This window comes from Bactrocera oleae, chromosome 4, assembly GCF_042242935.1.
Source record: "Bactrocera oleae isolate idBacOlea1 chromosome 4, idBacOlea1, whole genome shotgun sequence".
Classification (NCBI taxonomy): Eukaryota; Metazoa; Arthropoda; class Insecta; order Diptera; family Tephritidae; genus Bactrocera; species Bactrocera oleae.
The window spans coordinates 33,502,344-33,530,329 of record NC_091538.1 but is presented as its reverse complement, the minus strand read 5'-3'; the positions used below and the strand labels follow the sequence as shown (position 1 = coordinate 33,530,329).

The window sequence follows — 27,986 nt, the reverse complement described above, 5'->3', positions numbered from 1 at the left end:
GCTTCCTAAAAAATAGTGCCAAATATATTTACTTGCCTTTGACAAGGATATTTAATTCCTCTCTTAAACACGGTATATTTCCTTCAATATGGAAACAGTCATTCATAGTTCCTTTGCATCAAAGTGGATTTAGATCCAACATTGAAAACTATAGAGGTATCGCAAAACTATCAGTTATACCTTAACTTTTTGAAGCTATCATCACTGACCATATAACCTCTTTGATTTCTCCGTTAATTTCCTCATCTCAGCATGGATATCGTAAGGGGAATTCGACTATAACAAGCTTACTTGAATTTGTAAACCATGTATCATTGGGTTTTAGGGAACATAAGCATACGGATGTTATATACACAGACTTTAGCAAACCTTTCGATAAAGTAAACCCCTCGATTCTCATACATAAACTTGATCTGCTGGGCTTTCAACCAAGATTCCTTCAATGGGTAGATTCCTATCTTTATAATAGAACACAACGAGTGATATTTGAGGATACACCTTCAGATACAATTAATGTTTCTTCAGGTGTTCCGCAAGGTGGTCATCTTGGCCCGATTTTGTTCTTGTTGTTTATTAACGATATCTCTTCAGTAATAGAATTTTTAAAAATTTTATTATACGCTGACGACGTAAAGCTTTTTAAATCATACACAGCAACTGAGGAAAAGGTGTCTGTTGCAAACAGACTTAAACAATATGGTTGCATGGTGTGATAGTCCTCAGGTTTGTTAAACGTTGGTCTAAAGAATTTAGAGATCCGTATATTACTAAAACACTTTAAACAACTTTGGTTAGACCTATATTGGAATATGGATCTATTGTATGGAGCCCTAGCTACCAAATCCATTCTGACAAGTTAGAGTCTGTTCAAAAACAGTTTTTACTTTTAGCCTTAGCGCATTTCCGATGGAATTATAGGGTAAGTCTACCTCCATACACTAGTCGTTTAAAACTTATTAATCTATCTACATTTTCTAGTCGTTGGGAAATGCTTGGCATAATATTCTTAGTGAAAATTTTGAATGGAACAGTTTGCAGTTCGTTTCTCCTGTCTGAAATTAAATTTAATATCCCCATTCGCTTTTCGAGGCAGTTTAGACCTTTACTGCTAAAATCCTGTAGATCAAATTTTGAACTAAACGAGCCATTCCGCCATATATGTCATGATTTTAATTCTCATTCCATCACAATTTGACTTATCTGACTCACTTTTCAAAATTAAAAAGACTTTATTGTTTTCTCTTAATAAATGAAAATGTAACAATTTTTTATATTGTAACTTTTAATCTTAGCTGTTGAAATTTTTGTTTCTGTAGCTGAGCAGTTTTAGATCTCAACACTTAAAAAACTCTCTTGCCTTTTCTGACTCCGCTAATTCCGCACGTATGCGGATTGCGCCCCTCGCGTCGGTTGGGCGGGAGGAGGCTAATCGTTGGGTAATTATTATTATTATTATTTAAATAAAAAAAAAATTAAAGTAAATGAAAATAAAACTAGAATTTCAATTTTTTTATTTATGAGGAAATATGCCTTGTGTATCGGGTGACCAGTTTTCAGTAACAGATGGCTAGCCAACAAATAGCTAATGAAAAGGACGCTAACCTTAACAAAATGCGAATTTTTTATTCAAAAATTAGATTTTAATTTTTTAATCCCCATGTTGGGATAAAAATTAAATTTCAATTTTTTAAGCGATAAACCACATAAATTTTAAGAAAACTTGTCGATTTAATTTCATTAAAACATCACACATTTGGATCAATGTGAACGGTTTAAAGTCAGGTGGAAAGACGAAATCATTAGTTATGGTATATAAGGGGCATGAAAATCATTATAATATTAACAGAGTTGGGGGTAGAATTGACCCGAATATATCCATTTTTGTCCATACCACATATTATTATCATGCCACATACTAATAAAATACTCAAGGTACCCCACATATCATCACCAATCTATATTGAGTAAAGTCACCCGGTAGTTCGAAGATCCTTATATCAGGTATATGGGGGCTAAAGGAAGTATTGACCCAATTCAACCGATTTGTGACACACAGTCATACTATTATCCGGAAAGTATTCTCCCTGAATTTCAATTATATATCTCACACATTGACCGATGTTTTCGATAAGAAATTAATTTTCGACACTAGGGTCCGGTTCGGTATGCGGTTTCTAGGGGCTTCAACAGTTTTGTTTCGATTTGGACAACATTTGGTCATTTGGTGGCACACTTCATAGGCACTATTCGCGCAAATCTTATTTTAGACTTTAAAAATAATTAAATTTGAAACACATTTGTTTTCGCGAAAAATGCATACACATAGCAACTCTACTTAGGTTGTCTTTTATATTTCGGAATTAGAGAACAAAAACAAATATTAATTACAAACCACCTCTTCAATGTCGAAACACGTTAACCTTTTAGTTTATTTTTTACGTACGGGACTAAAATGAAGTCATTCGTTGCCAAATCGATGGTTAGAGTGCTCAAAAATGCAGTTGTTTCAGTCGATGTGTGAGAGCTCGTATTGTCATGATGAAGAGTAATCCACTTGTGGCGTTTGGTTTTCCTGATTTCTTGAAAGACAATTGGAAAACAAATGGTTGTGTACCATTAAAAATTTTCTGTTTTGCGTTGTTTTAGTGGTATGGTTGCGACATGTATAGTTTTCTAAAAATAAACATGCAACCATTTCCTTGGAAGAGCTTCGTGCCGGAAGAACTTTTGTTGGATGCGACTCATCATAAAACACCCATACAGTAGGCTGCTGTGTACTTTCGGGCTCATACGCGTAAATCTACGATTCATCACCTGTCTCGATTTCATAGACATGTTTCGAAGCACCGCTATCGTATTTTTTTAACATTTCTCTCGACCAATCAACACAAGCCTTCTTTTGAGCGATTGACAAACTGTGTGGGGTCCAACAAATAGTTTTACAGTCAAATATAAATGTGTGCTAGTCCCACTAATGCCTATAGTTGTCTCAATCTCACGATAGGTCACATGACGATCTTGCAATATCAGTTTACCCACAGCATCAATAGTTTCCGGAACAACAACTAATTTTGGACGCCCATCAAGAAATTCGTCTGGGAGTAATCTACGACCCTGATCGATGGTATGGTGAATTCATAACATCGATAACCACTTGTCCTTGATGGAGCTTTATCATCAAAAGTTGAAATAAGTTCAATGATGCACTGTTGCTGAGTTAATCCTTGTTGAAAGTTGTAAAAAATTATCGCGCTAAAATGGTCGCGATTTTTTATCTTTTTTGGCCGATAAGAATATTTTAAGTTACTGTAATTAACACAAATAGCCCTCGTAACTCAAAAGATTTAAGTATTTATGATATTATTATAAACGCGATTTTTACACAATTTTTAATATTTCCAAGTGCGTTTCAGAAGTGGCAAAAGCTTAATTTTTTCAAAAATCGCGTTTAAAATTTTGAAACGATGATGAAGTGTGCAGTGGGTAGTTGTACTAAAAAATATGGACAAAATTCGTATGGGTAATATTAGTAAGTATTTGTTATGAAAAGAAATAATTTTGCACAAATTTGTCGAATGTAAGTCGTAATATAGTCTATCAATATGGATAATAGAGCTGCATGACAGAGTGCCCACTCGATAGTTTCAATAGATTAAAAAAAGAACTATCGATAGTTTCCCTCTTGAAATCTACTTACTTTTTACTGGTTCAAATTAACACAATTTGGCTTTGTGCACTTCATTGTAATAAAATATCTTTGGATTTACTTACAAAATTGTTTATCTTTTATATAAACTGCTTTGATAGATGACAAGTTATAAAAAGGAAAAGTTTTTATACATTTACTGATGTAATATGGGATCACGAAACTTATACTTAAAACACGTTTCGGTAGAGTACTTTATTCCTTGGTAATCTACTTGTAAAATTAAAATTAATTAACATGACATTCGTTTATACGCACGGTTATCAGACTAATGCCTGTGAGTGTTTGTGTGAGTATATATTTAAATTGTGAAATCACACAGAATGTTCACATAATATTTTCAGTTATATAGTTTTATTCTCCAAAATCAAGAGTACTAAATAATATAAAAGCTTTTAATTTACGGTTCTTAATTCATATTAACATACGGGAAAACCGTGGCTTTAAAATATCTGAATTGCGACTGCACGTTTAAATAAGTGAGGTTATGTGCAGCAGGCATTTCAAAACAAAATAAATTCTTACCTAATTGTAAATAATTCCGCAACATTCCTTATAATGCATCCACCACATAATTATTTGTATTTTATTATTAAAATTTTCTGTACTAACGAATTTGAAACTATATGCGCGCAACCAAGCCTAAAATGAAATTATGAATTTGACCTCACAATAAACTTCACAAATTTTAGTTGAGAAGTTTTATCAGAATAGGGCTGCTAGTTAGGGCATAAACCCTAAGACATAGTAAACTATCGATAGTAAGGCGAAAACCAAAATATCGATACTATGATAGTCTCATCGATTGTTTTGCAGCTCTAATGGATAAGAGGATATTCATGGCATTGTTCATACATGTATCACAGAAATACTTATATACGAGATGTGTTCAGAAAGCAACGGGAAATCGCTGGTTTGGAGGGTGCAATTGTCAAATTTTTTTATTAAGTAGATATACGTGCCCCTGAAGCACAACAAAATTTTCAGCTGTATTTATTGTTTACTTTATCTGTAGTAGCCGCAAAGATTAGACGTATATTTATGAGCTTAGCGATTTCGTTTGCTCACACTTCGTTGCTTGTTCGTGAATTCTTGGCCAAAAACAATACCTCAATAGATACAGTAATTAACCTTGGCTTACGTATGGTATATATACTTAACTCCAGAAAATCTTTTTTTTCAACCTTTATGGTAATTAGGGTGTCGTGTTAGCATTAAATCCTGGCTGCTTTTTTTGCAGCATTTAGTCCCTGGAGTTGCGTAGCCGAGGCTTTAGTAATGAAGAGAAATACAATTCATTGTGTTGTGATGAAATGTCATTGATAACTCATTTAAAATATGATAAGTATAGAGATTTTATAATAGGATTAGAGGACTATGAGGCAGGAAATCGTACGTCAAAGGACGCCAACATTGTTTTTATAGTAATGGTTCAAGGCATTGCTGGTAACACCTGGTCTTAACCTGTTGCATATTTTTCCATCCATAATTCTTGTAAAGGATATTGTAAAAAATTCTCCAATTTGTTGGAGAGCACACACCACCAATGTTAAAACACTTCACAACTTCACTAATATTTATTTGCGTGGATAATTTAATAAATTAAATAAAAATGCGATTGTATCGTATACAAGGTTAACACGGCTTTTATATTATTGTTATAAACATATAATAATAAATTATTATGAAACTGATCGTATTTATCTATATAACGACTTAACGCATATGCCCGAAAAGAATCTGCATTACGAGTTCTCAACGGTGTCGCTTGTCGTAGTTTTTTCGCACGGGTTTGCGAATCGAAAAGTAAAATGTTGATGTGGCGCTCAGGCTCGTAGACGAAAACGAACGAACGTTGATGTGTTGTTTACGCGGCGCAGTGTGCTAACGAATGTTGATCCTCTGATATGGGGACCATCCTTTTTGTTGCTTGGCGGTGTGCGGTGTCGTCGTCTGGTGACATCTTGCTGAGTGTGGTGGCGCCAGTTTTTACCGAGTAGAGTGGTGTGTTTAGTTACTGAGGCTTAGCTCATTTAAACAGATATGTAAATAGGAAATATGTTTTTGAAGTGATGGACAAACTACAAGGAATACGTCTTGCTACCTGTCAACTGGTCTTTGATCAATGATCCAATTTTGTTGATTGTTCTAGAGAAGTGGGAATTACAGATGATAAGCCTTGTTACGAAGTTAACGGTGAAGAAATCGTATTATTTTGTGATTCTTCTCATCTCCTATAGAGTACGAGAAATTGGACTTAAAACTTCAAAATTCAAAAATATACAATTTCGTGGGCATCCTGTTGATTGGAAAGACACAGTTCATTTCCATGAACAGGATTCACAACGTGATATTTGATACCACCACACCAAAATTAACTTCCACACATTTAAAGCCTAGTACTTATCAAAAAATTAGTGTACGTTTAGCTGCCCAAGTCTTTAGATATACAGTTGCTAGCATGTATACAACGAGTTATCTAAATATGTATGAGTCCCAAACCTTTTCGAATACCGCAGAGTTTGTATTGTTTATCAACCAATTTTTCAATATTTTTAATAGAAAAAGTCTCGGAGCATTAAAAAAGCTATGGGAAACCCGTTTCGGGAAGCTTAGAGCAAATAACTTTTTTGTGATAAGTTTGGTCGAGATATTACGAGTTATTATATCGATATTATTATACATGTTAAGCTTACAAATAATAAATATTAACAACTTTAAAAATTATATAATATTATTATATTAATTTGTATATAATATTTAATATTAAACATAAATTTTTATAAAGATTCTTATACATATATCCATTTTATATTTCTTTTCTCCTTATACTATTTAATTTCTATCATATATTTATACAATAATGTCTTATATAATAACTAATTATACATATAATTTAAATTTTCTTAATTAGATTATTTACATATTTTTCTTAAAATTGTCTTAAACACTACTGTCAAAATTGCTATACCATTCTAATTACCATTTATATTTGAAAAAAAAATGAAGAACTATTGCATTAAGTCTGAAAACTTTAGTTCGAAATAGAGACACAAATACTGTCATGATAGCTGTGTACTGTCTCAAAAGTAATTGCATTAACATGGGAAGGATCCATGTTTGAAAATGCCCAATCCATTTGTGTACCGGCCGGTGTGGTTGAATATTCTACACCCAGCAGGGAGCTAAAGTTTTTTTCTTGGAGCAGATTTCCTATTGGATTCACAAATAGCACATTTTGATTACCTAACTCAGAAGTAAGGACTTCCTGAAGTTCTACAATTAAATGTCTGACAGAGAAAGCTGAATTTCTGTATAGAACCAGAATATTAATACTGAAACATTTAAACAAAACCGCTTCTAAAACTTTGCGGCCTGAGTAAATTTTCTTTACAGCCTTTGGTTCTATAGAGCTAGCAATACTATGCTTTGCATATATTATATTATAATGCCCCGTTTATTTCTGTTGCTTGTTTCCGTGCTATCTATCCTCAGCTCGTTAATTGAAGTAAATCCTGGTATATCAAAATTTTCGCATGGATAACTCCAAGTTTCTACAAAACATAAAATATCTGAAGATAACATCAAACAGTCGCTTTTTATATCATTAATGTGAGCGTGAAGACTCTGAACATTATGGAATAAAATTTGATGTCCTGATGTTCGGGAAATCATAAAATTGAAACTTGTTGTCAGAGCTTTATTTGTGTTCAATTCCCTCAGTTCCCTAAATACAGGATCCGATTCAGAAAATTTGTTTTGGAGGGATAAAATTTCCTATGATGCATAGACCTTCTGCAGTAGTAGCTCGACTGCAAGCGACATATATTGAAGCTCTAGGCATTCTGGGTCGAGTATGTATGAACTACAACTTTATTATATGTGGCACCCTGGCTTTTATGAATAGTTATTCCCTCAGCCGGAACAACTGGAAACTGATTTCTTTCAATTGAAATTTGTTAATTTCTTTTATATTGAAAAGATTTTAGAACTTTTACAATTGGTGTGAAAGAACTTTCTAGAGGATGAGGCTTTTTTGATCGTGCTATCAAACCAACAGAAGATTCCAAAAATTTAATAAACAGAATTGTTGGAATATAACAATGGAAATCAATTTGCATAAGTGGTCCAGCTGCCCCATTAACCAAGCCATCACACGTGTTTATATTCACTGTAATCATATATTTGGCGGAGGTTTTTAGTGTCAATTCATAGGACAGTCCCCGCGTTTCAGAAATTTTGAAAGGTTTAACTCTTTCTAAAATATATCATTTTCACTTATACCAATTCCTTTAACTGAGTCTTTTGCAGTTGAAAAGATAGCTTCAGTTGGGATTCGACTGAGCTTAAGGGCATTGAAATTATTTGTCTCTTAATTGGACCAAAATAAATGTATAGCATCATCGGAAACTTCTTCGAAATTAACTACTCGAGTTTCAATGAGTGATATGTCCTCATTTGTCATAGTACCAGATGCCATATGGTTTAATGCAATTGCAAAGGCCTGATCCTCCCGTTGTCTCATTATCTCTGTTAATTCAAAGTATTTAAATAAATCCCACAAAGGGGAACCAACTAAAGTGCTGTATGCATCATTGGGATTAGGAGAGAATATCCACCTATCTCCAACAGGTGACAGTTGCTTCAAACCACCAAACACTATGATCGGTATACCAAGAAAGCGGCTGTCTGTTTTGAAAATTTGTTTTAATCTCGCATCAACAGAGCTAATCATACGAGCACCTACCATCGATATTTCATCAATTTTGATTAATTTTAATTAACTGTGTCATTGCTAAGTGGGCTCAACTCTCTATTCAACTGATTAACAGGTTAAGAGAATATTGAATGAAGGGTCATTCCACATATTCCGAATGCTGCTTTACCCGCAGGTACGCAAAGAAGAACTTTTAAGGAACTTGGATTGGATCCAGGTGTAGAATTGTAACGATGGTTAAGAGCTTGATATATTGCAGATATCAAACGACTCTTTCCTACACCTGCACCGCCGCCAATGAACTCATAAAATGGGCGATTTGTTTTTAGCTGGTGCATCAAATGTGTCAAACAGATTCTTTGCTTAGTATTTAGACTTTGAACTAAAGAAAATAATTCCTCAACTGGAATTAAAGGGGGTAGTTTAATAAGTCTTATATTGCAATCAGATTCAGTGCCATTATATGTTGAATCTTCGCCATGCAAGTCCAGCAAATTTATATATGGGTTTATTTTTGGAAGTGCTAACACTCTGAACTCATATTCCACGATAGGTAGTTCATTTTGAGCACCTTCCTCCAAGTCTATTTCAATATAAAGACTTTCTAAAACATTTTCAAGTTCTCTTTGCTCAAAAACATCATATTTTCTTTGATTTTCCTCAATTATAATACGATGTGTTATGCAAGTCTGTTATTTATCATTTTCAATGAGATCTTGCTGTTCATTCCGCCAAGGATAGTAAAGCATTAACATTTCGCGAAAATACTCAACTCTGGCCAAATCTGGGTTAAACCTTCTATACCAATTATACAAGGTTTGGTACGTTTTTTCACAAAACCTCTAACATCTTTAACAGGCATGACAACCCCGCTTTCTGGTAAATTATCGTCTTCCCTCACTTCTTCTTCATGATCACTGTCTTGTGCTCTTCTACTAGATTTAAAATATTTATACCTAGATGCAAAATCAGCTAAACAAAGAGTTTCTAACTGATCGGATCTTTGAACATAACGGTCTAAAATACCGGCTACGAATATTTCAGTCGAACCTGAAGGAAGGTTCTGAAGTTCCGCTCTAGGTTTTACCATTCGAACACGTTCCTCAGGTCGAGAGGTATTTATAAATATTTCTGCATTACTTGCTTCCGAAAGATGGAGCCCAATGCAGCAATATACTGCTTCTTGTGTAGATATTTCTGTGCCTGATATAAATTTGTGACCTATATGTTTAAGTTTTTGCTTAATAGTATAATTTCCAGCAGTTATCTCTGATATAGCTTCATTTAAGAGCTTAGAAATTCCTCTGTTAGACTTGTTAATATAATTAATTATATATGAACAGCAAGCATATGCATCCAGTATATATTGGATATCCATATTTGCTCTATGGAGTTCCCAAATCAGAGGACTATAAGCGTTTATAAAACGATCCTGTAATTTTCTTTTTAGAAAAATTTTGGGTTTTGTTAAACTTGACCTAAGGGCTAACAAATTGTTTTCAAAAGACATATTTATTCTACTATCAGACAGAAAGTGTTCAAAATCGTTTAAATTAGAAATGGCTTCTGTAATCATATTTGGGTTTAAAACCTTTTGAATTTTAAAAAAAATTTCCTTGTGTGTTTCTAAGTTTTGACTTGTTTTTGTAAGAGGTAACAGTATTTGCGTTGAAGGCATTGGTGGATATGGTATACCAAAACGACAAAACTGTTGTCCTCTTATTTCCCTAGTACAGGACCGACTGTGGTTATGCGTTTGATAACCCAAATAATTTTCTAAGTGGCTGATCGAACCATCGGTAGAAATATAATTGTCAATAAAACTAATTTCATTAGGGAATGTCTGAGGATCTTGAAGGTTGATTCTGGGAGCATTATTAACCCAATACATGCCGTGTACATGCGGGGAACCTCTCTGTTGAAACTCCACTCTCCAGTAGAAATTTGTAACAAAATGCTCTCCAAAAATGCCGGCGTTATCTTTAAAAAGCATAAGAATTTGTCGATAGCGGTATTCAAAATGTCTAGCACAAGTAACCGCGTCTGACCGAATTAAGCGATATCTATCTTGGGTTGTTAAACTGTTGACTTCCTCTTCCGAAATATCTTTAGAATCAACAGTTTTAGAGAGGATGACCAAAAGCTCAACCCACTGAGATTCTACAGCCGATAAAGTGATAAAGAAGGTTGGAAGAACAAATTGACGAATCATAGCGATTGCCTTTTTCTTCTCAGCTTCCCAGTGCGCAGGTGAGGATCTAACGCCTTTCAAAATCATCGTGTTGAATCAAGTTTTGAACAAAGTTTTCGTTTAATAGATTTTGGGCCGTAACTCGGTTGCGACCTGAAAACTTTCTAGGGCAAATGGATGTACTATTCTTAATTTGTAGCAGTTCTAATTTTTTGTAATCATAGAACAACTTTGCAATGGTACACGCTCTTCTGTCAAAACGGCGAATTTCAGAACATATTATCTTGCTATACGTTTCAGAGCATGTACGCTTCTGCCCAACGTATATTGTTCCAAATGACAACTCTTCTGAATTATTATCTTGAATTATGTCAATTGGTCTTTGTCCTTCACCTGGCGCTATAACTAAACGGTTATTGTCTAAGTTTTCTACAGCAATATTGTCCAAAAGAGTTTCTTGACAGCCTGGATTTAGCTCTGAAGGTAAAAGACCCGTGGGAATATTATTACCTGAGGGATTATCATGAGAAGTTTGTGGCGCATGAAAAGATTGAACCAATCGGGAATCCTCTGCATATGCAACAAACGGAACTTCTTCTTGGTTATTAAATTCTGAAGTCCAGTTTTCATTAATATGTATATTGTGCTCACGATACAGAGGGGTATCCACTTAGAACTGCAAAGCTTCCATAATTTTTGCGGGGCGTATGGTATCGATCATGTAATCATGATTGTATTCCAAACGCCTTCTTAAGTGAATTTGTATAACATGAGCCGCATCAAAGGACCTTGGTAGAGATGTCACAATATTGTTAACAGAAATTGGTATATTAACAACATCATCTTTGAGCAAACTCTGACCTTGATATCCTAACTGACGGATTGTCATAAAAGGCAATCTAGGCATTATGAGACGTTCTTCAATTGTGGTTAAACCTTTCAAACAATCCGGTATTTCAGGAAAGTCTAGACCGTTAGCTAAACATATTTTTGGAACGTGCTTTTTAACAATCGCATTTTTGCAAGTAGCACAAAAATTGTAATTTCCATCTTCTGAAGGTAATTTTTGCATTAAAAAAAAGGCGGATGCAGCATTCGGGTGACCTTGCGCAATAGTTTCGAAATTTAATTTGAAAACTTGGTGTGAAAACCATAAGCCGCCGCAGCAAATACATATTTCAGTAGGGCCCTTATTTATATTTTGGAAATAAAAGTTTTTGAAATCTGTTAAATTGCCACTATTATGAGTTTCTATAACATTATTTTCTCTCGTTAATCGGATTCGTTTGGACTGCCTTTGGTTTTCAATTTGCCTATTGAGTGGGTTATATCTACGAAGGCGAACTTGACCTTGTCTAAGACGTCTCTGATTCAAAATTTCTTCCCTCCTACCCCTCCTACTAAGCTGTCGACGTTGTGTTTCTCCATCAGGCTCCTCTCTCCTTATTTCAGGATTTCTTCTTGCATGTTCCCTTCGCATTTGATCACGAATGCGCTCTACATTCCTATACTCAGGATTTCTTGCGCGAAGTTCTCTATGATCCCTAGTGTTCCTACTTTGTTCATCATAACGTACCTTGGGATTTTCTCGACGAGATCTATGATCTCGAGTATTTCTTATTTGCTCTTCAGAGCGAATTTGGGGACTTTGCCGCCTTGTTCTATATTGAACAGTATTTAAAACTTGCTCAACATATCGTACCTCGGGATTTTCTCGACGAGATCTATGACCTCGAGTATTTCTTATTTGCTCTTCAGAGCGAATTTGGGAATCTTGCCGCCTTGTTCTATGTTGAACAGTATTTACCACTTGCTCAACAGATCGAACCTCGGGATCTTCACGCCGAGATCTATGATGACCTCGAGTATCTCTTATTTGCTCTTCAGAGCGAATTTGTGGATCTTGCCGCCTTGTTCTATGTTGAACAGTATTTAAAACTTGCTCGAACCTCGAGATTTTCGCGCCGAGATCTATGTCTCCGAGTATTTCTGCTTTGCTCTTCAGAGCGGATTTGGGGATTTAGACTCTTGCCCTATGTTCAACAGTATTTAAATTTTGTTCAACAGACCGTACCTCGAGATTTTTCCGCCTGGTTCTATGTTGATTTGTATTGATAATTTGTTCGGACAGACGAACATCGGAATCTAAACTACGATTAGCCTGATTTACAGTATTTTGTGACTGCTCACTATCTCTATATAAAGAGTTTGCACGAAGAACTCTCATACGTCTTCTATTCTGAATAATTATTAATAAATGAATTTATGTATAAAATACTTATAGATAATACTTATATAATTCAGTCCGTCCTGGTGTGAAAAGTTGCATCCTAGGTGCTGCTCTCTTTCACTGTAATTCCTTGTAAGTCCTTGTTATGACTCCTTTCCTGTTCGGTGTATAGGTACAATGATATACTGGTTTTTTTTTTTTTTATGGATACGCTAAAGGTGGGTACAATATAAAGTGTACGTTCTAAATCACCCCCTTGCTCTCAGACCTGTGTTTACCTGCGGAACTACCGTTTTGCTTTCCTTCGCAGGGCAAGTATTATACACAGTAATGCTTCTTTATTTCTATATTTATTATTTGTGTTCAATTCCCTCAGTTCCCTAAATACAGGATCCGATTCAGAAAATTTGTTTGGAGGGATAAAATTTCCTATGATGCATAGACCTTCTGCAGTAGTAGCTCGACTGCAAGCGACATATATTGAAGCTCTAGGCATTCTGGGTCGAGTATGTATGAACTACAACTTTATTATATGTGGCACCCTGGCTTTTATGAATAGTTATTCCCTCAGCCGGAACAACTGGAAACTGATTTCTTTCAATTGAAATTTGTTAATTTCTTTTATATTGAAAAGATTTTAGAACTTTTACAATTGGTGTGAAAGAACTTTCTAGAGGATGAGGCTTTTTTGATCGTGCTATCAAACCAACAGAAGATTCCAAAAATTTAATAAACAGAATTGTTGGAATATAACAATGGAAATCAATTTGCATAAGTGGTCCAGCTGCCCCATTAACCAAGCCATCACACGTGTTTATATTCACTGTAATCATATATTTGGCGGAGGTTTTTAGTGTCAATTCATAGGACAGTCCCCGCGTTTCAGAAATTTTGAAAGGTTTAACTCTTTCTAAAATATATCATTTTCACTTATACCAATTCCTTTAACTGAGTCTTTTGCAGTTGAAAAGATAGCTTCAGTTGGGATTCGACTGAGCTTAAGGGCATTGAAATTATTTGTCTCTTAATTGGACCAAAATAAATGTATAGCATCATCGGGAACTTCTTCGAAATTAACTACTCGAGTTTCAATGAGTGATATGTCCTCATTTGTCATAGTACCAGATGCCATATGGTTTAATGCAATTGCAAAGGCCTGATCCTCCCGTTGTCTCATTATCTCTGTTAATTCAAAGTATTTAAATAAATCCCACAAAGGGGAACCAACTAAAGTGCTGTATGCATCATTGGGATTAATAGAGAATATCCACCTATCTCCAACAGGTGACAGTTGCTTCAAACCACCAAACACTATGATCGGTATACCACCGAAGGGGCTGTCTGTTTTGAAAATTTGTTTTAATCTCGCATCAACAGAGCTAATCATACGAGCACCTACCATCGATATTTCATCAATTTTGATTAATTTTAAATCGATAAGTTTGGAATACAATGAATTAACTGTGTCATTGCTAAGTGGGCTCAACTCTCTATTCAACTGATTAACAGGTTAAGAGAATATTGAATGAAGGGTCATTCCACATATTCCGAATGCTGCTTTACCCGTAGGTACGCAAAGAAGAACTTTTAAGGAACTTGGATTGGATCCAGGTGTAGAATTGTAACGATGGTTAAGAGCTTGATATATTGCAGATATCAAACGACTCTTTCCTACACCTGCACCGCCGCCAATGAACTCATAAAATGGGCGATTTGTTTTTAGCTGGTGCATCAAATGTGTCAAACAGATTCTTTGCTTAGTATTTAGACTTTGAACTAAAGAAAATAATTCCTCAACTGGAATTAAAGGGGGTAGTTTAATAAGTCTTATATTGCAATCAGATTCAGTGCCATTATATGTTGAATCTTCGCCATGCAAGTCCAGCAAATTTATATATGGGTTTATTTTTGGAAGTGCTAACACTCTGAACTCATATTCCACGATAGGTAGTTCATTTTGAGCACCTTCCTCCAAGTCTATTTCAATATAAAGACTTTCTAAAACATTTTCAAGTTCTCTTTGCTCAAAAACATCATATTTTCTTTGATTTTCCTCAATTATAATACGATGTGTTATGCAAGTCTGTTATTTATCATTTTTAATGAGATCTTGCTGTTCATTCCGCCAAGGATAGTAAAGCATTAACATTTCGCGAAAATACTCAACTCTGGCCAAATCTGGGTTAAACCTTCTATACCAATTATACAAGGTTTGGTACGTTTTTTCACAAAACCTCTAACATCTTTAACAGGCATGACAACCCCGCTTTCTGGTAAATTATCGTCTTCCCTCACTTCTTCTTCATGATCACTGTCTTGTGCTCTTCTACTAGATTTAAAATATTTATACCTAGATGCAAAATCAGCTAAACAAAGAGTTTCTAACTGATCGGATCTTTGAACATAACGGTCTAAAATACCGGCTACGAATATTTCAGTCGAACCTGAAGGAAGGTTCTGAAGTTCCGCTCTAGGTTTTACCATTCGAACACGTTCCTCAGGTCGAGAGGTATTTATAAATATTTCTGCATTACTTGCTTCCGAAAGATGGAGCCCAATGCAGCAATATACTGCTTCTTGTGTAGATATTTCTGTGCCTGATATAAATTTGTGACCTATATGTTTAAGTTTTTGCTTAATAGTATAATTTCCAGCAGTTATCTCTGATATAGCTTCATTTAAGAGCTTAGAAATTCCTCTGTTAGACTTGTTAATATAATTAATTATATATGAACAGCAAGCATATGCATCCAGTATATATTGGATATCCATATTTGCTCTATGGAGTTCCCAAATCAGAGGACTATAAGCGTTTATAAAACGATCCTGTAATTTTCTTTTAAGAAAAATTTTGGGTTTTGTTAAACTTGACCTAAGGGCTAACAAATTGTTTTCAAAAGACATATTTATTCTACTATCAGACAGAAAGTGTTCAAAATCGTTTAAATTAGAAATGGCTTCTGTAGTCATATTTGGATTTAAAACCTTTTGAATTTTAAAAAAAATTTCCTTGTGTGTTTCTAAGTTTTGACTTGTTTTTGTAAGAGGTAACAGTATTTGCGTTGAAGGCATTGGTGGATATGGTATACCAAAACGACAAAACTGTTGTCCTCTTATTTCCCTAGTACAGGACCGACTGTGGTTATGCGTTTGGTAACCCAAATAATTTTCTAAGTGGCTGATCGAACCATCGGTAGAAATATAATTGTCAATAAAACTAATTTCATTAGGGAATGTCTGAGGATCTTGAAGGTTGATTCTGGGAGCATTATTAACCCAATACATGCCGTGTACATGCGGGGAACCTCTCTGTTAAAACTCCACTCTCCAGTAGAAATTTGTAACAAAATGCTCTCCAAAAATGCCGGCGTTATCTTTAAAAAGCTTAAGAATTTGTCGATAGCGGTATTCAAAATGTCTAGCACAAGTAACCGCGTCTGACCGAATTAAGCGATATCTATCTTGGGTTGTTAAACTGTTGGCTTCCTCTTCCGAAATATCTTTAGAATCAACAGTTTTAGAGAGGATGACCAAAAGCTCAACCCACTGAGATTCTACAGCCGATAAAGTGATAAAGAAGGTTGGAAGAACAAATTGACGAATCATAGCGATTGCCTTTTTCTTCTCAGCTTCCCAGTGCGCAGGTGAGGATCTAACGCCTTTCAAAATCATCGTGTTGAATCAAGTTTTGAACAAAGTTTTCGTTTAATAGATTTTGGGCCGTAACTCGGTTGCGACCTGAAAACTTTCTAGGGCAAATGGATGTACTATTCTTAATTTGTAGCAGTTCTAATTTTTTGTAATCATAGAACAACTTTGCAATGGTACACGCTCTTCTGTCAAAACGGCGAATTTCAGAACATATTATCTTGCTATACGTTTCAGAGCATGTACGCTTCTGCCCAACGTATATTGTTCCAAATGACAACTCTTCTGAATTATTATCTTGAATTATGTCAATTGGTCTTTGTCCTTCACCTGGCGCTATAACTAAACGGTTATTGTCTAAGTTTTCTACAGCAATATTGTCCAAAAGAGTTTCTTGACAGCCTGGATTTAGCTCTGAAGGTAAAAGACCCGTGGGAATATTATTACCTGAGGGATTATCATGAGAAGTTTGTGGCGCATGAAAAGATTGAACCAATCGGGAATCCTCTGCATATGCAACAAACGGAACTTCTTCTTGGTTATTAAATTCTGAAGTCCAGTTTTCATTAATATGTATATTGTGCTCACGATACAGAGGGGTATTCACTTAGAACTGCAAAGCTTCCATAATCTTTGCGGGGCGTATGGTATCGATCATGTAATCATGATTGTATTCCAAACGCCTTCTTAAGTGAATTTGTATAACATGAGCCGCATCAAAGGACCTTGGTAGAGATGTCACAATATTGTTAACAGAAATTGGTATATTAACAACATCATCTTTGAGCAAACTCTGACCTTGATATCCTAACTGACGGATTGTCATAAAAGGCAATCTAGGCATTATGAGACGTTCTTCAATTGTGGTTAAACCTTTCAAACAATCCGGTATTTCAGGAAAGTCTAGACCGTTAGCTAAACATATTTTTGGAACGTGCTTTTTAACAATCGCATTTTTGCAAGTAGCACAAAAATTGTAATTTCCATCTTCTGAAGGAAATTTTTGCATTAAAAAAAAGGCGGATGCAGCATTCGGGTGACCTTGCGCAATAGTTTCGAAATTTAATTTGAAAACTTGGTGTGAAAACCATAAGCCGCCGCAGCAAATACATATTTCAGTAGGGCCCTTATTTATATTTTGGAAATAAAAGTTTTTGAAATCTGTTAAATTGCCACTATTATGAGTTTCTATAACATTATTTTCTCTCGTTAATCGGATTCGTTTGAACTGCCTTTGGTTTTCAATTTGCCTATTGAGTGGGTTATATCTACGAAGGCGAACTTGACCTTGTCTAAGACGTCTCTGATTCAAAATTTCTTCCCTCCTACCCCTCCTACTAAGCTGTCGACGTTGTGTTTCTCCATCAGGCTCCTCTCTCCTTATTTCAGGATTTCTTCTTGCATGTTCCCTTCGCATTTGATCACGAATGCGCTCTACATTCCTATACTCAGGATTTCTTGCGCGAAGTTCTCTATGATCCCTAGTGTTCCTACTTTGTTCATCATAACGTACCTTGGGATTTTCTCGACGAGATCTATGATCTCGAGTATTTCTTATTTGCTCTTCAGAGCGAATTTGGGGACTTTGCCGCCTTGTTCTATATTGAACAGTATTTACCACTTGCTCAACAGATCGAACCTCGGGATCTTCACGCCGAGATCTATGATGACCTCGAGTATCTCTTATTTGCTCTTCAGAGCGAATTTGTGGATCTTGCCGCCTTGTTCTATGTTGAACAGTATTTAAAACTTGCTCGAACCTCGAGATTTTCGCGCCGAGATCTATGTCTCCGAGTATTTCTGCTTTGCTCTTCAGAGCGGATTTGGGGATTTAGACGTCTTGCCCTATGTTCAACAGTATTTAAATTTTGTTCAACAGACCGTACCTCGAGATTTTCCCGCCTGGTTCTATGTTGATTTGTATTGATAATTTGTTCGGACAGACGAACATCGGAATCTAAACTACGATTAGCCTGATTTACAGTATTTTGTGACTGCTCACTATCTCTATATAAAGAGTTTGCACGAAGAACTCTCATACGTCTTCTATTCTGAATAATTATTAATAAATGAATTTATGTATAAAATACTTATAGATAATACTTATATAATTCAGTCCGTCCTGGTGTGAAAAGTTGCATCCTAGGTGCTGCTCTCTTTCACTGTAATTCCTTGTAAGTCCTTGTTATGACTCCTTTCCTGTTCGGTGTATAGGTACTATGATATACTGGTTTTTTTTTTTTATGGATACGCTAAAGGTGGGTACAATATAAAGTGTACAGCGCATACGTTCTAAATCACCCCCTTGCTCTCAGACCTGTGTTTACCTGCGGAACTACCGTTTTGCTTTCCTTCGCAGGGCAAGTATTATACACAGTAATGCTTCTTTATTTCTATTCCCTTATGGGGTCGTCTTAGTTTTGTAATGCAGTATCTCGGGACTGCACCCTCGGTCTTTCAGCTACTTTATCTTCGCGGGCCTTTTGCATAATATACGATATTATACCGCTTACTGTATCCCAGCCACTTTGGGAGGATAGCATATGACGCACAACATCAGTGGAACGTATTGGTAGAGATTTCCCTAGTTTCTCAGATAGTATTCGTCTTTTATTTCGGAAACGGACACATTTTACCACGAGGTGATCTGCCGTTTCAGTGTAGTTTTCGGAGTATTGACAGTATGGTGTTTCAACGTGCTTGTATTTATATAGATATGCTCTGAAGCAACCGTGGCCAGATAAAAACTGTGTGAGGTAATAGTTCACCTCGCCGTGTTCGCGCATAGTCCACTCTTGGATATTGGGTATCAAGGAGTGGGTCCACCTTCCCTTACTTGACATACAGAATTATTGAATTTCTCACCTGCTGTCTGGGGCCCCGCGTATTGGGCATTATCCTAGCGATTGCCGATACAGACCGCGCCGCTTTGTTATTAGTGGCGATTAGGTGCTGTTTGAATGAGAGTCTGTGGTCCAGGATCACTCCCAAATATTTGAGGTGAGGACTCGATTTTATAGTGTGCCCATCAATACTGATCTCAATGGTTTCAACTTTCTTTCGACTACTCATTAGCACCACCTCAGTTTTGTGTGCTGCTAGTTCTAAACCGGTGTTCTCTAGCCAGTTTTTAACATGGCTTATGGCTTCACTACAATTATTCTTCGCCTCATTTAGAGTTTTCGCTACGACTACGACCGCAATATCGTCCGCGTATCCTACTATTTTTACTGTGTCCGGCACCGCTACTCTTAGAACTCCGTCATACATTATGTTCCACAAGACAGGACCAAGAACTGACCCCTGTGGGACACCGCCAGTAACTTTGTATGCTTCGGGACCGTGTTCGGTATCGTAAACCAGAACTCTATTTTCGAAATAGCTCGTAACAATTCGACAAAGGTAATCCGGGACCTTTAGCTCTTTCAGGGCCCTTATAATTAGCGTCCATTTGGCCGAGTTGAAGGCGTTCTTTATGTCGAGGGTAATGACAACGCAGTATTTCTTATCACCCCACCGCCATCTACTCCCTTCCAGTGCTTTTTTTGCTAGTTTTGTGACAGTGTCTATGGCATCCACGGTGCTTCGTCCTTTCCGGAAGCTAAACTGCATTGGGTTCAATCCACAGTCTCCTTCGGTGTATTTTTCAAGCCGTTTACGTATTATGGTTTCAAGAACCTTGCCTGCCGTATTGAGCATGCAGAGAGGGCGATATGATGAGGGTTCTCCCGAAGGTTTGTCACCCTTTGGGAGAAGAACTAGCCGTTGCCGCTTCCAGTCTTGGGGAAAAATCCCTTCCCTCAAACAACTTGTATACGCTTGACGAAACAGTTCGGGTTTTCTTTTTGTGACGTACTTGATAACGAAATTGGGTATTCCGTCCAGGCCAGGTGCTTTTCCTACCTTTATTCTTGTCACAGCATGTTTCAGTTCCTCATGGGACACTTCCGGGATTTCATCCGTGTTTATACGAAAAACTGGCACTCGCATGGGTTCACATCTTGGAAACAGGGCACTAACTATCTCGCGCAGGATGATGGGCGATATAGGGGGTCTTCTTGATCTTCCCAGTTTCCTCATCACTATCTAGTAAGCTTTTCCCCAGGGGTCATTTTCTACTTGTGACAGGAGCAGGTTGAAAGCGTTTTTCTTACTCTTCACTATTGCTTTATGTAGTTCTTTCCACTTTTTCGAAAGTTGATAAGGAGTTCCTCAAAGTCATGTCTTCCTCTCACCCGTTGTTGCCTACGTCTAAACCTGAAGCATTCAGTTCTCAGATGAGCAATTTCTTCGGACCACCAGTACGAAAGTACTTTGTTTACCCTGTTTTTCTTTCGTGGCATTGCGGCATTGCAGACCATTGTAAGGGATTTCGTTATGTTCTGCGTTTGGCTCTGTGCATCACCTCGTGTGTCTTCATTGATTTGGCCAGTGGCATATTCAAGCATTTCTAGATCGCAAGCTTTTATCTTCCAATGTTTTGTCATATTTTTGGGCATCGTACTACTGGAGCTTTGCCTATGTCGCGGATTTATATCGAACGTTATGGCTTGCTGGTCACTATGAGTATATACTTCGGAGACTTGCCATGATATCTGTGAAACTATGGATGAACTTACAAAGGTGAGGTCAATATAAGACGACGCCCTGCCTTTAATAAAAGTTGGTTTGCGTCCATTGTTAAGAAGTACTAGGTCGAGATTTGCGAATAATGATAGTAGAGCTGTACCCCTCGCATTTGTAACTGTACTTTCCCATTCGACCGCCCACGCATTAAAATCGCCGGCTACCACTAGCGGTACCTTACCCCATGCGTGCGTTGTGAGCTTGAAGAGCATGTCCTGAAATTGCGTAAGTGATAGGCTGGGAGCAGCGTAGCAGCTATAAAAATGTATGCCCTTTAACCTTTCATATACAAAGCCATTATCTTGACTTTTCAGTGCTTCTTCAAACGGTATATTGCTAAAAACCCATACGCGGATTTTGAGCAAGTATATTTAAAGAACCACAATTCAGCTCCCCAGTTATAGAATAATATACTAACCAAAAAGAATAACAAACTGTTAATCCAGTAGAAAAAAAATATAAAAAGAAAGAAAATATATTAATATTTCTTAAAGAAACAATTTCTAAAATCATATCCTTAGAATAAAATCCAGCCAAAAAAGACGTCTGTGTTGAGATCTGATCTCTGATCTGCAGTTTTTGTTAGTAGTGCTTGAGCTGCTGAGCAGTGAATCAGGTTCAGTTGGAGGCACCTAATCATTTGCCTGAGATTTTCCAACAGCCTTTTTGTATGCTGGGCAGCTGTAACAACCAGTCGGGTGCTTATTTCCACCTTGTGGGCATAGCACACACAAAGGGTCTTTAATACAACCTTTTGCGGTGTGACGTTTCTCTCCGCATCGGAAACACGAGCCAGTAAGATCTCTAGTGCTTTTACAGTTGCGTAGTGTATGTCCAAACTCAAGACATTTGAAGCAGCGGACTGGTCTTGCGACTTCTCGGATTCTACAATTGACCCGGCCTATCCTCATTTTGTTTGCGCTAAGGAGTTTATTCGAGACTGTTACAGGAAGACTAATAAGTGCTACTTGTGTTTCGTCTTTGAGGCGACGCATGGATTTAATGGCACTGCTTTCTATTTTGTCATCATAGGGCAATTCCTCATTTATTGCATTGCAGACTTCCTCGACTGATGTTGCCTCGTCCAAATCTCTGATCTCTAGTGTAACCGCGTGCCCTAGGACTCTGACTACTGCCATATCTTTTAGGACCTTTAAAGTGCGCTCTCTAAGTTTACTGGATGACTCCTTCGGATTATCTTTAAGTTTAAGCTACAGTTCACCCATCACTGTTCTTCTTGATTTGCTCAGGCTGTCGCCGAGGTCTTGTAATCTGGGGTCCGACTTCATTTTTTTAACATATCTGCATAAGATGCGTCGCTTGTCTTTGCAATCACTAAAGCTTCAGAGCGCTTGGCCTTCCGTTTTGGGGCCTTTGGTTCGGTATTCTTAGGTTCAGCCTTACTTTTTTTGGTCTTACTTTTGTTACTGACCAGTACCCACTCAGGCTCTTGAACTTGTGGCGGGGCGATATCTTTACTTTCGCAGGTTGTTCGGTTGGTAGGCGTTTGTGCTATTGGCTTTTTGACAACATTGGGTCGTCTCTTGCTGTTCGAGGTTTCCTTATCATTCTCGAGTTTTCTCTTGGCCTGCATCGCAATCATGAACCATGGCGAGGTTTGTGACATGTTTTCCCTCAGTTCACATTCTTTAGGTTTGGCTCGTTCAGAGGCAGCTACTTCATATAATGCAGTTATCCGTCCGATGGTGTCTCTCATGGCTTGGTGGATAGATCGTCTTTTCCCATCCTCAAGCATGGCTACGAGGTTTCCGATTTGTTCGCCAAGTTGGTAGAAAGCTGATATATTTCCTCCAATATCATCCCTTCTTACTAAAGGTGTCGTATTTACCAATGTATCCTGCTCGACGGTTACAGGCAAACTATTTTCGCCTCTAGTATGTGGTGGAGGCGTCCTCATTATAGTTGAACTTCTCCTAAAAGCCGTGTGCTCGTTTCCGTTTTCAAGTTCGTTTTGTAGTTCCGTTGTGGTATTGATGCGTTTTTTATATTTGTGTGATTGGGTCCCTCTCAGGGCCGCTATCTCCGCTCGCTATGTGCAATCGCTGTGTTGATCCCGTGATTATCTTTGCATTGCAGGGAGGTCACGCAAGGGTTGACGTAGGTCCTTATGGGTGCCTACGTTCAGTGCCAGATCAGCGTTAATTGGGAGCATGCTCAACCGAAAATTGCAGCACCAATTCAATGGCGGCAAGCGTTGAACGTACCCTGAGGCCTTGCCACGGTTTTAGTGGGGACGGGGGGCATCCGTAGCATTAACCGACAAGCCATTTCAGCAAGATGTCACTCCGCTTACTGAGGCGGTATCGGCTCGCCTCTGTCGCAGGAGTTTCATCGGCTTAGCTGGCTTTTATACCGCATCCTCCACTCCTGCCGCTCTTCGTCGGGGATTGCTTATTCGTTGTTACTTATTTCGCAATTAACCTGCTACTATAGGCCGTCCGGCTATCCGCGACCTGCCGACCCCCCCGGTAGCTTAGAGCTCAGCTGGAAAAGCCTAATCCCTCATAGAATCTAGACCAACGAGGTGCACATATGTATATGTGTTTGCTCACCACTGTATATAATAATACTTTAAACTCTGTATAACTAATACACTAAAATTAGTTTGAATGAAGCACTTTACTGGTAAAGAAATCTAGTGTAACTTAAATTACAAACACAGTGTACTGATATTTATTATACTCTTGCAACATATTGCTACAGAGTATAATAGTTTTGTGATGGAATATTTTTGTACACACAGCTTACGTACTTTTGTATACCTATATATTACTTTTATATTCACTAACATAAAATACATAATATTTATATATTAGAAATTAGTAGTTTATTTCATTGTATTGAAATTACGTACTCGGAAAACCCCTCCTTAAATTGCTTTTGTCTAACACTTTTAAAATAGTACCTATTTTCTTCCTCAACTCAATTCTCAAACTCAAACATAATATATGTGATATAAACTGAACCAAAGGGGTAAGATTTAATATGTGGGGTATATGAGGTTGCTGTTGTACCAAAGGAGCGGAAATCAGTATATTAGGGTTATAAGGTTTAAACAAAGGTCTAGACCAATTTCATTCATATGCAGCGATATAACAAGTTATTTTTGAGAAAAACTGTCCATTTAAATTCATTAAATTATCAAATTAACGAAAAAAATTATACCATAAGTAGTATATGTGAGCTGGAAAATTCGTGGACCAATTTCGCCAAACGGAAGTTTTAATTTTTTACATAAAATATGTTAAAGATAGATTCAAAGGCCAGGAAATTCCTTCAAATCTTATATTAAAAAATGTTGAGAAAGTATTAAACATGCATTATTAAATGAAATAATAATTTAATTACAATCAAATTTGGTATCTTCTTGACTTATATAAAAGGCCATAAACTTAGTCTCAGTTTTATTGCTTGAAGTGAGATATACATAAGTATGAATGTGATATTAACTCTACCAAAGTGGCTAAATTTTATATTATAAACTTATGTGGCAAACGTCTACCAGAGAATCGGAATTCATTATATGACGGTGTGAGGTTTAGACCAAGGTATATACTAATTTCATTCTAATTCAGCGTCAAACCACATAATTTTTACGAAATCTTATCCACTTAATTTCGTTAAAATATCACATTTTGATCAACCGGAACGGTTTAAAGTCAGTTGGAAAGACGGAAATCATATATATATTGGGGATAGAGAAAGATATTAATTTTGACATTGCTCAGGTATACTGGAGAACATATTTGGTTTTATATATAAACAAGTAAGGAAGGGCTAAGTTCGGATGTAACCGAACATTTTATACTCTCGCAAAGTCAAATCGTATATTCGTTTGTTGATTGAACGATATTTCCGGTAGACAGTCAACTATAGGCACTGTGGTCCACATATTCAGTACCTAGGGGCTTGAACAGTTTTGGTTTGATTTAGACAATTTTTGGCCACAAGGTGGCATAAGGTGGAAAGTGAAAGAATCAAATAGAATTTAAAATGGTGTTATATAGGAAATAGGCGTGGTTGTAGTCCGATTTCGCCCATTTTCGCATATGACATAGAAATATGAAAAGAACGTTATGTACCGAATTTTGTTGAAATTGGTTAATCAGATCTCAAGATATGGGTTTTCACCTAAAAGTGGGCTGTGCCACGCCGACTGTCTAATTTTGAACGCGGTTTCCATAAAATCATCTCGTACCATCCCAGACATAAAATTTAATGTCTCTGGCGTGTTTAGTGCTTGATTTATCGCGCTCTTAGTAGTTTTTAACAGTACCGTTATATGGGGAGTGGGCATGGTTGCTAAAAACATTTGCTTCCAGTGAATTTTGTTATTATAGCATAAGCGGTTTAGGAGATATGCACATTAAACCTATTAGGAGCGGGACCACGCCCACTTAAAAAAAAATTAACTGCAGATGCCCCTCCCTTTTGTGAGCCTGTATACCAAATTAGAGTCTTGTATCTTGTTGTGGAGCTTAGTTATGGCAATTTATTTGTTTTTGAATAATTTCGTTTTGGGGGCGTGGCAGTGGTCCGATTACGCCCATCTGCAATACCAACCGTCTCACGGTACCAAGAAACATGTCTACCAAGTTTCATAAAGATATCTCAATGAAGTACTGTTGGTGTCGATTCAACCAACTAATAAACCTTGAAAAAACTGTTAAAAAATTTAACAATCAAACAATGCATTTCAAATTTACCTAAAAATTTCTAACTCACCAATTCAGTTTTCGTTAAAAATTGCTACAAACCATTCGCATGCAAAGAAAACAAGAATATATTCAATCAGAATTATTCCTATTTCGTAGTTGTTGTTGATATTGTCGATTCAACCAACTACATAAAATTAATCTTGGAAAAGTCAACATCATCAACTTCAAATCAATTTAAATTTGTAGTATTAATTACATTTCGTGTTCTACTCATTTGCATATTTTCTCTATTTCTTTGTCTCTGTACTCCCCTTGTAAGCAATTTAGATGTATGTGGGCGCATCGACGACACTACACTTAAAAAAACAGTTTAATTAATTGAATGAAAGACTGCTTAGCAATAAATATCGCCTCCGGAACGTAAAAATTATGTTCACTATTTTGTTTACAAATTGACACCAAAAAAAAAATGAACTCACCAATAATAAAGGAAGTAATGGGTTATAGTCAAAACCCACCAAGAAGTTACCTCTCGAATTGAAGTACTGTTGTTGTCGATTTAACCAACTAATTAACCTTGAAAAAAAATGGTAAAAAATTTAATGAGATTTAGTTGATATTGTCGATTTAACCAACTACATTAAATTGACATTGGACAAAATAAATACAAAATTTACAAATAAAACTCTAAAAAAAATAAACTCAACAATAATAAAGGAAGTAATGTTGTATAGCCAAAACCCACCAAGAAATTACCTCTCGAATTGAAGTACTGTTGTTGTCGATTCAACCAACTAATTAACCTTGAAAAAAAAATGGTAAAAAATTTAATAATCAAAAAATACATTGTCGATTCTACTACTTACATATTACATTGGAAAAAAATTTTCAAAAAATTAACGATCTAAATTTGCGCCAACGCATTTTTACCTGTGTTGCCTTTGACGTACATGCAAAAAATATTTATAGTTAACTAAAACTCGTTTCATTTCGTAACTTTTAAACAGAATATTTCCAATATCTTGGTATCTGGAATGTAATTTTGATAAATACATTTAATCCCAGCAGTAATTAAGCCTGAGAATATATATACGACATGTTCTGTCATTACATTCTATTACTTGTGTAGTCCATTGAAATTACTAAGCTTTAGTTTTGCACTCTCATATCGCTAGGTTTTGTATGCGTGTAATTTTTTTTATGAATTTCTACTTCTTCCACTCCTTTTGAACAGGCATATAGCCAACTAACTGACTTTCAAACGCTATTGTTGCTTCCTGAAGAACTTGCAGATTAAGAAAGCGAAAAATTGCAAACGCAAACATATCACTTATATTAGGTCCAGTAAAAGGTTCGTTCGGTTTTTTATTGATTTTTCAAAAGATGATAACTTTGTGTATATTTGTTCGCTTTTAATCAAATATGCGCCGTTTTGTTACCTAGCTTACGCAGTAAGTATATTTTTTTCCAATAATCTTAATCGAATTCGGGAAATTAAGACTACACCAACTTAATATTGGTTTTACTAAAAGTAAGGAAAGGAAAAGTTCGTGGAGAGCCAAACATTTTATATTCTCTCGTAATATACCTATACTAAATATGGTGACGTGTTGAAATTATGGTAATTTAATACACAGGTAAATACTGATTTTGTACAGGAACTTTGTGATAATATTTGTTTATGTTGTCGTCCAAACTATACATTAATTTTGTTTCAATCACGTCCAGTTTTTTTGTGACAGCTACATATTCATTGCTGAACTCATATATGTACGTGTTTTATACTCTTGGAACATGTTGATACAGAGTATATGTTAATAGCTTTCTTCACCTAACGGTTGTTTGTATTATATCACCTAAAACTAATCGAAATACATATAGGGTTATACATATATAAATGAATAATGATTTTAGTTCACATGTTCCTTGGCATAAAAGTTAGGTCTGATTCGATGATAGATGATAATGTGGCTTAGTGCTGAATTAGAATGGAATTGGTCTTTATCTTGGTCTAAACCTCATATCCCTAGTATAATGAATTCACGATTTCATCGTATAATGAATTCTTTCAGAACATTTTTTAATATAAAGTTTTGCCAGCACCTGAGGGAATTTCCTGGGCTTTGATTCTTACAAATTGCAAATGTATTTATTCCGATACACCCGAACTTAGCGCTTCGTTACTTATT

General features: G+C 36.3%; 1 protein-coding gene across 1 annotated transcript in view; it reads right to left on the bottom strand.

Annotated features, from left to right (window-relative positions):
- LOC138857044 (trichohyalin-like) overlaps window positions 1–22,745 on the bottom strand; it is a 69,415-nt gene extending 46,670 nt beyond the window's left edge. The window contains exon 1 of the mRNA XM_070108458.1: window positions 22,538–22,745. Within this exon, the coding sequence (XP_069964559.1) occupies window positions 22,538–22,745 (208 nt within the window). The remainder of the gene's footprint in view (window positions 1–22,537) is intronic.
- Between the last annotated feature and the right edge of the window lie 5,241 nt (window positions 22,746–27,986).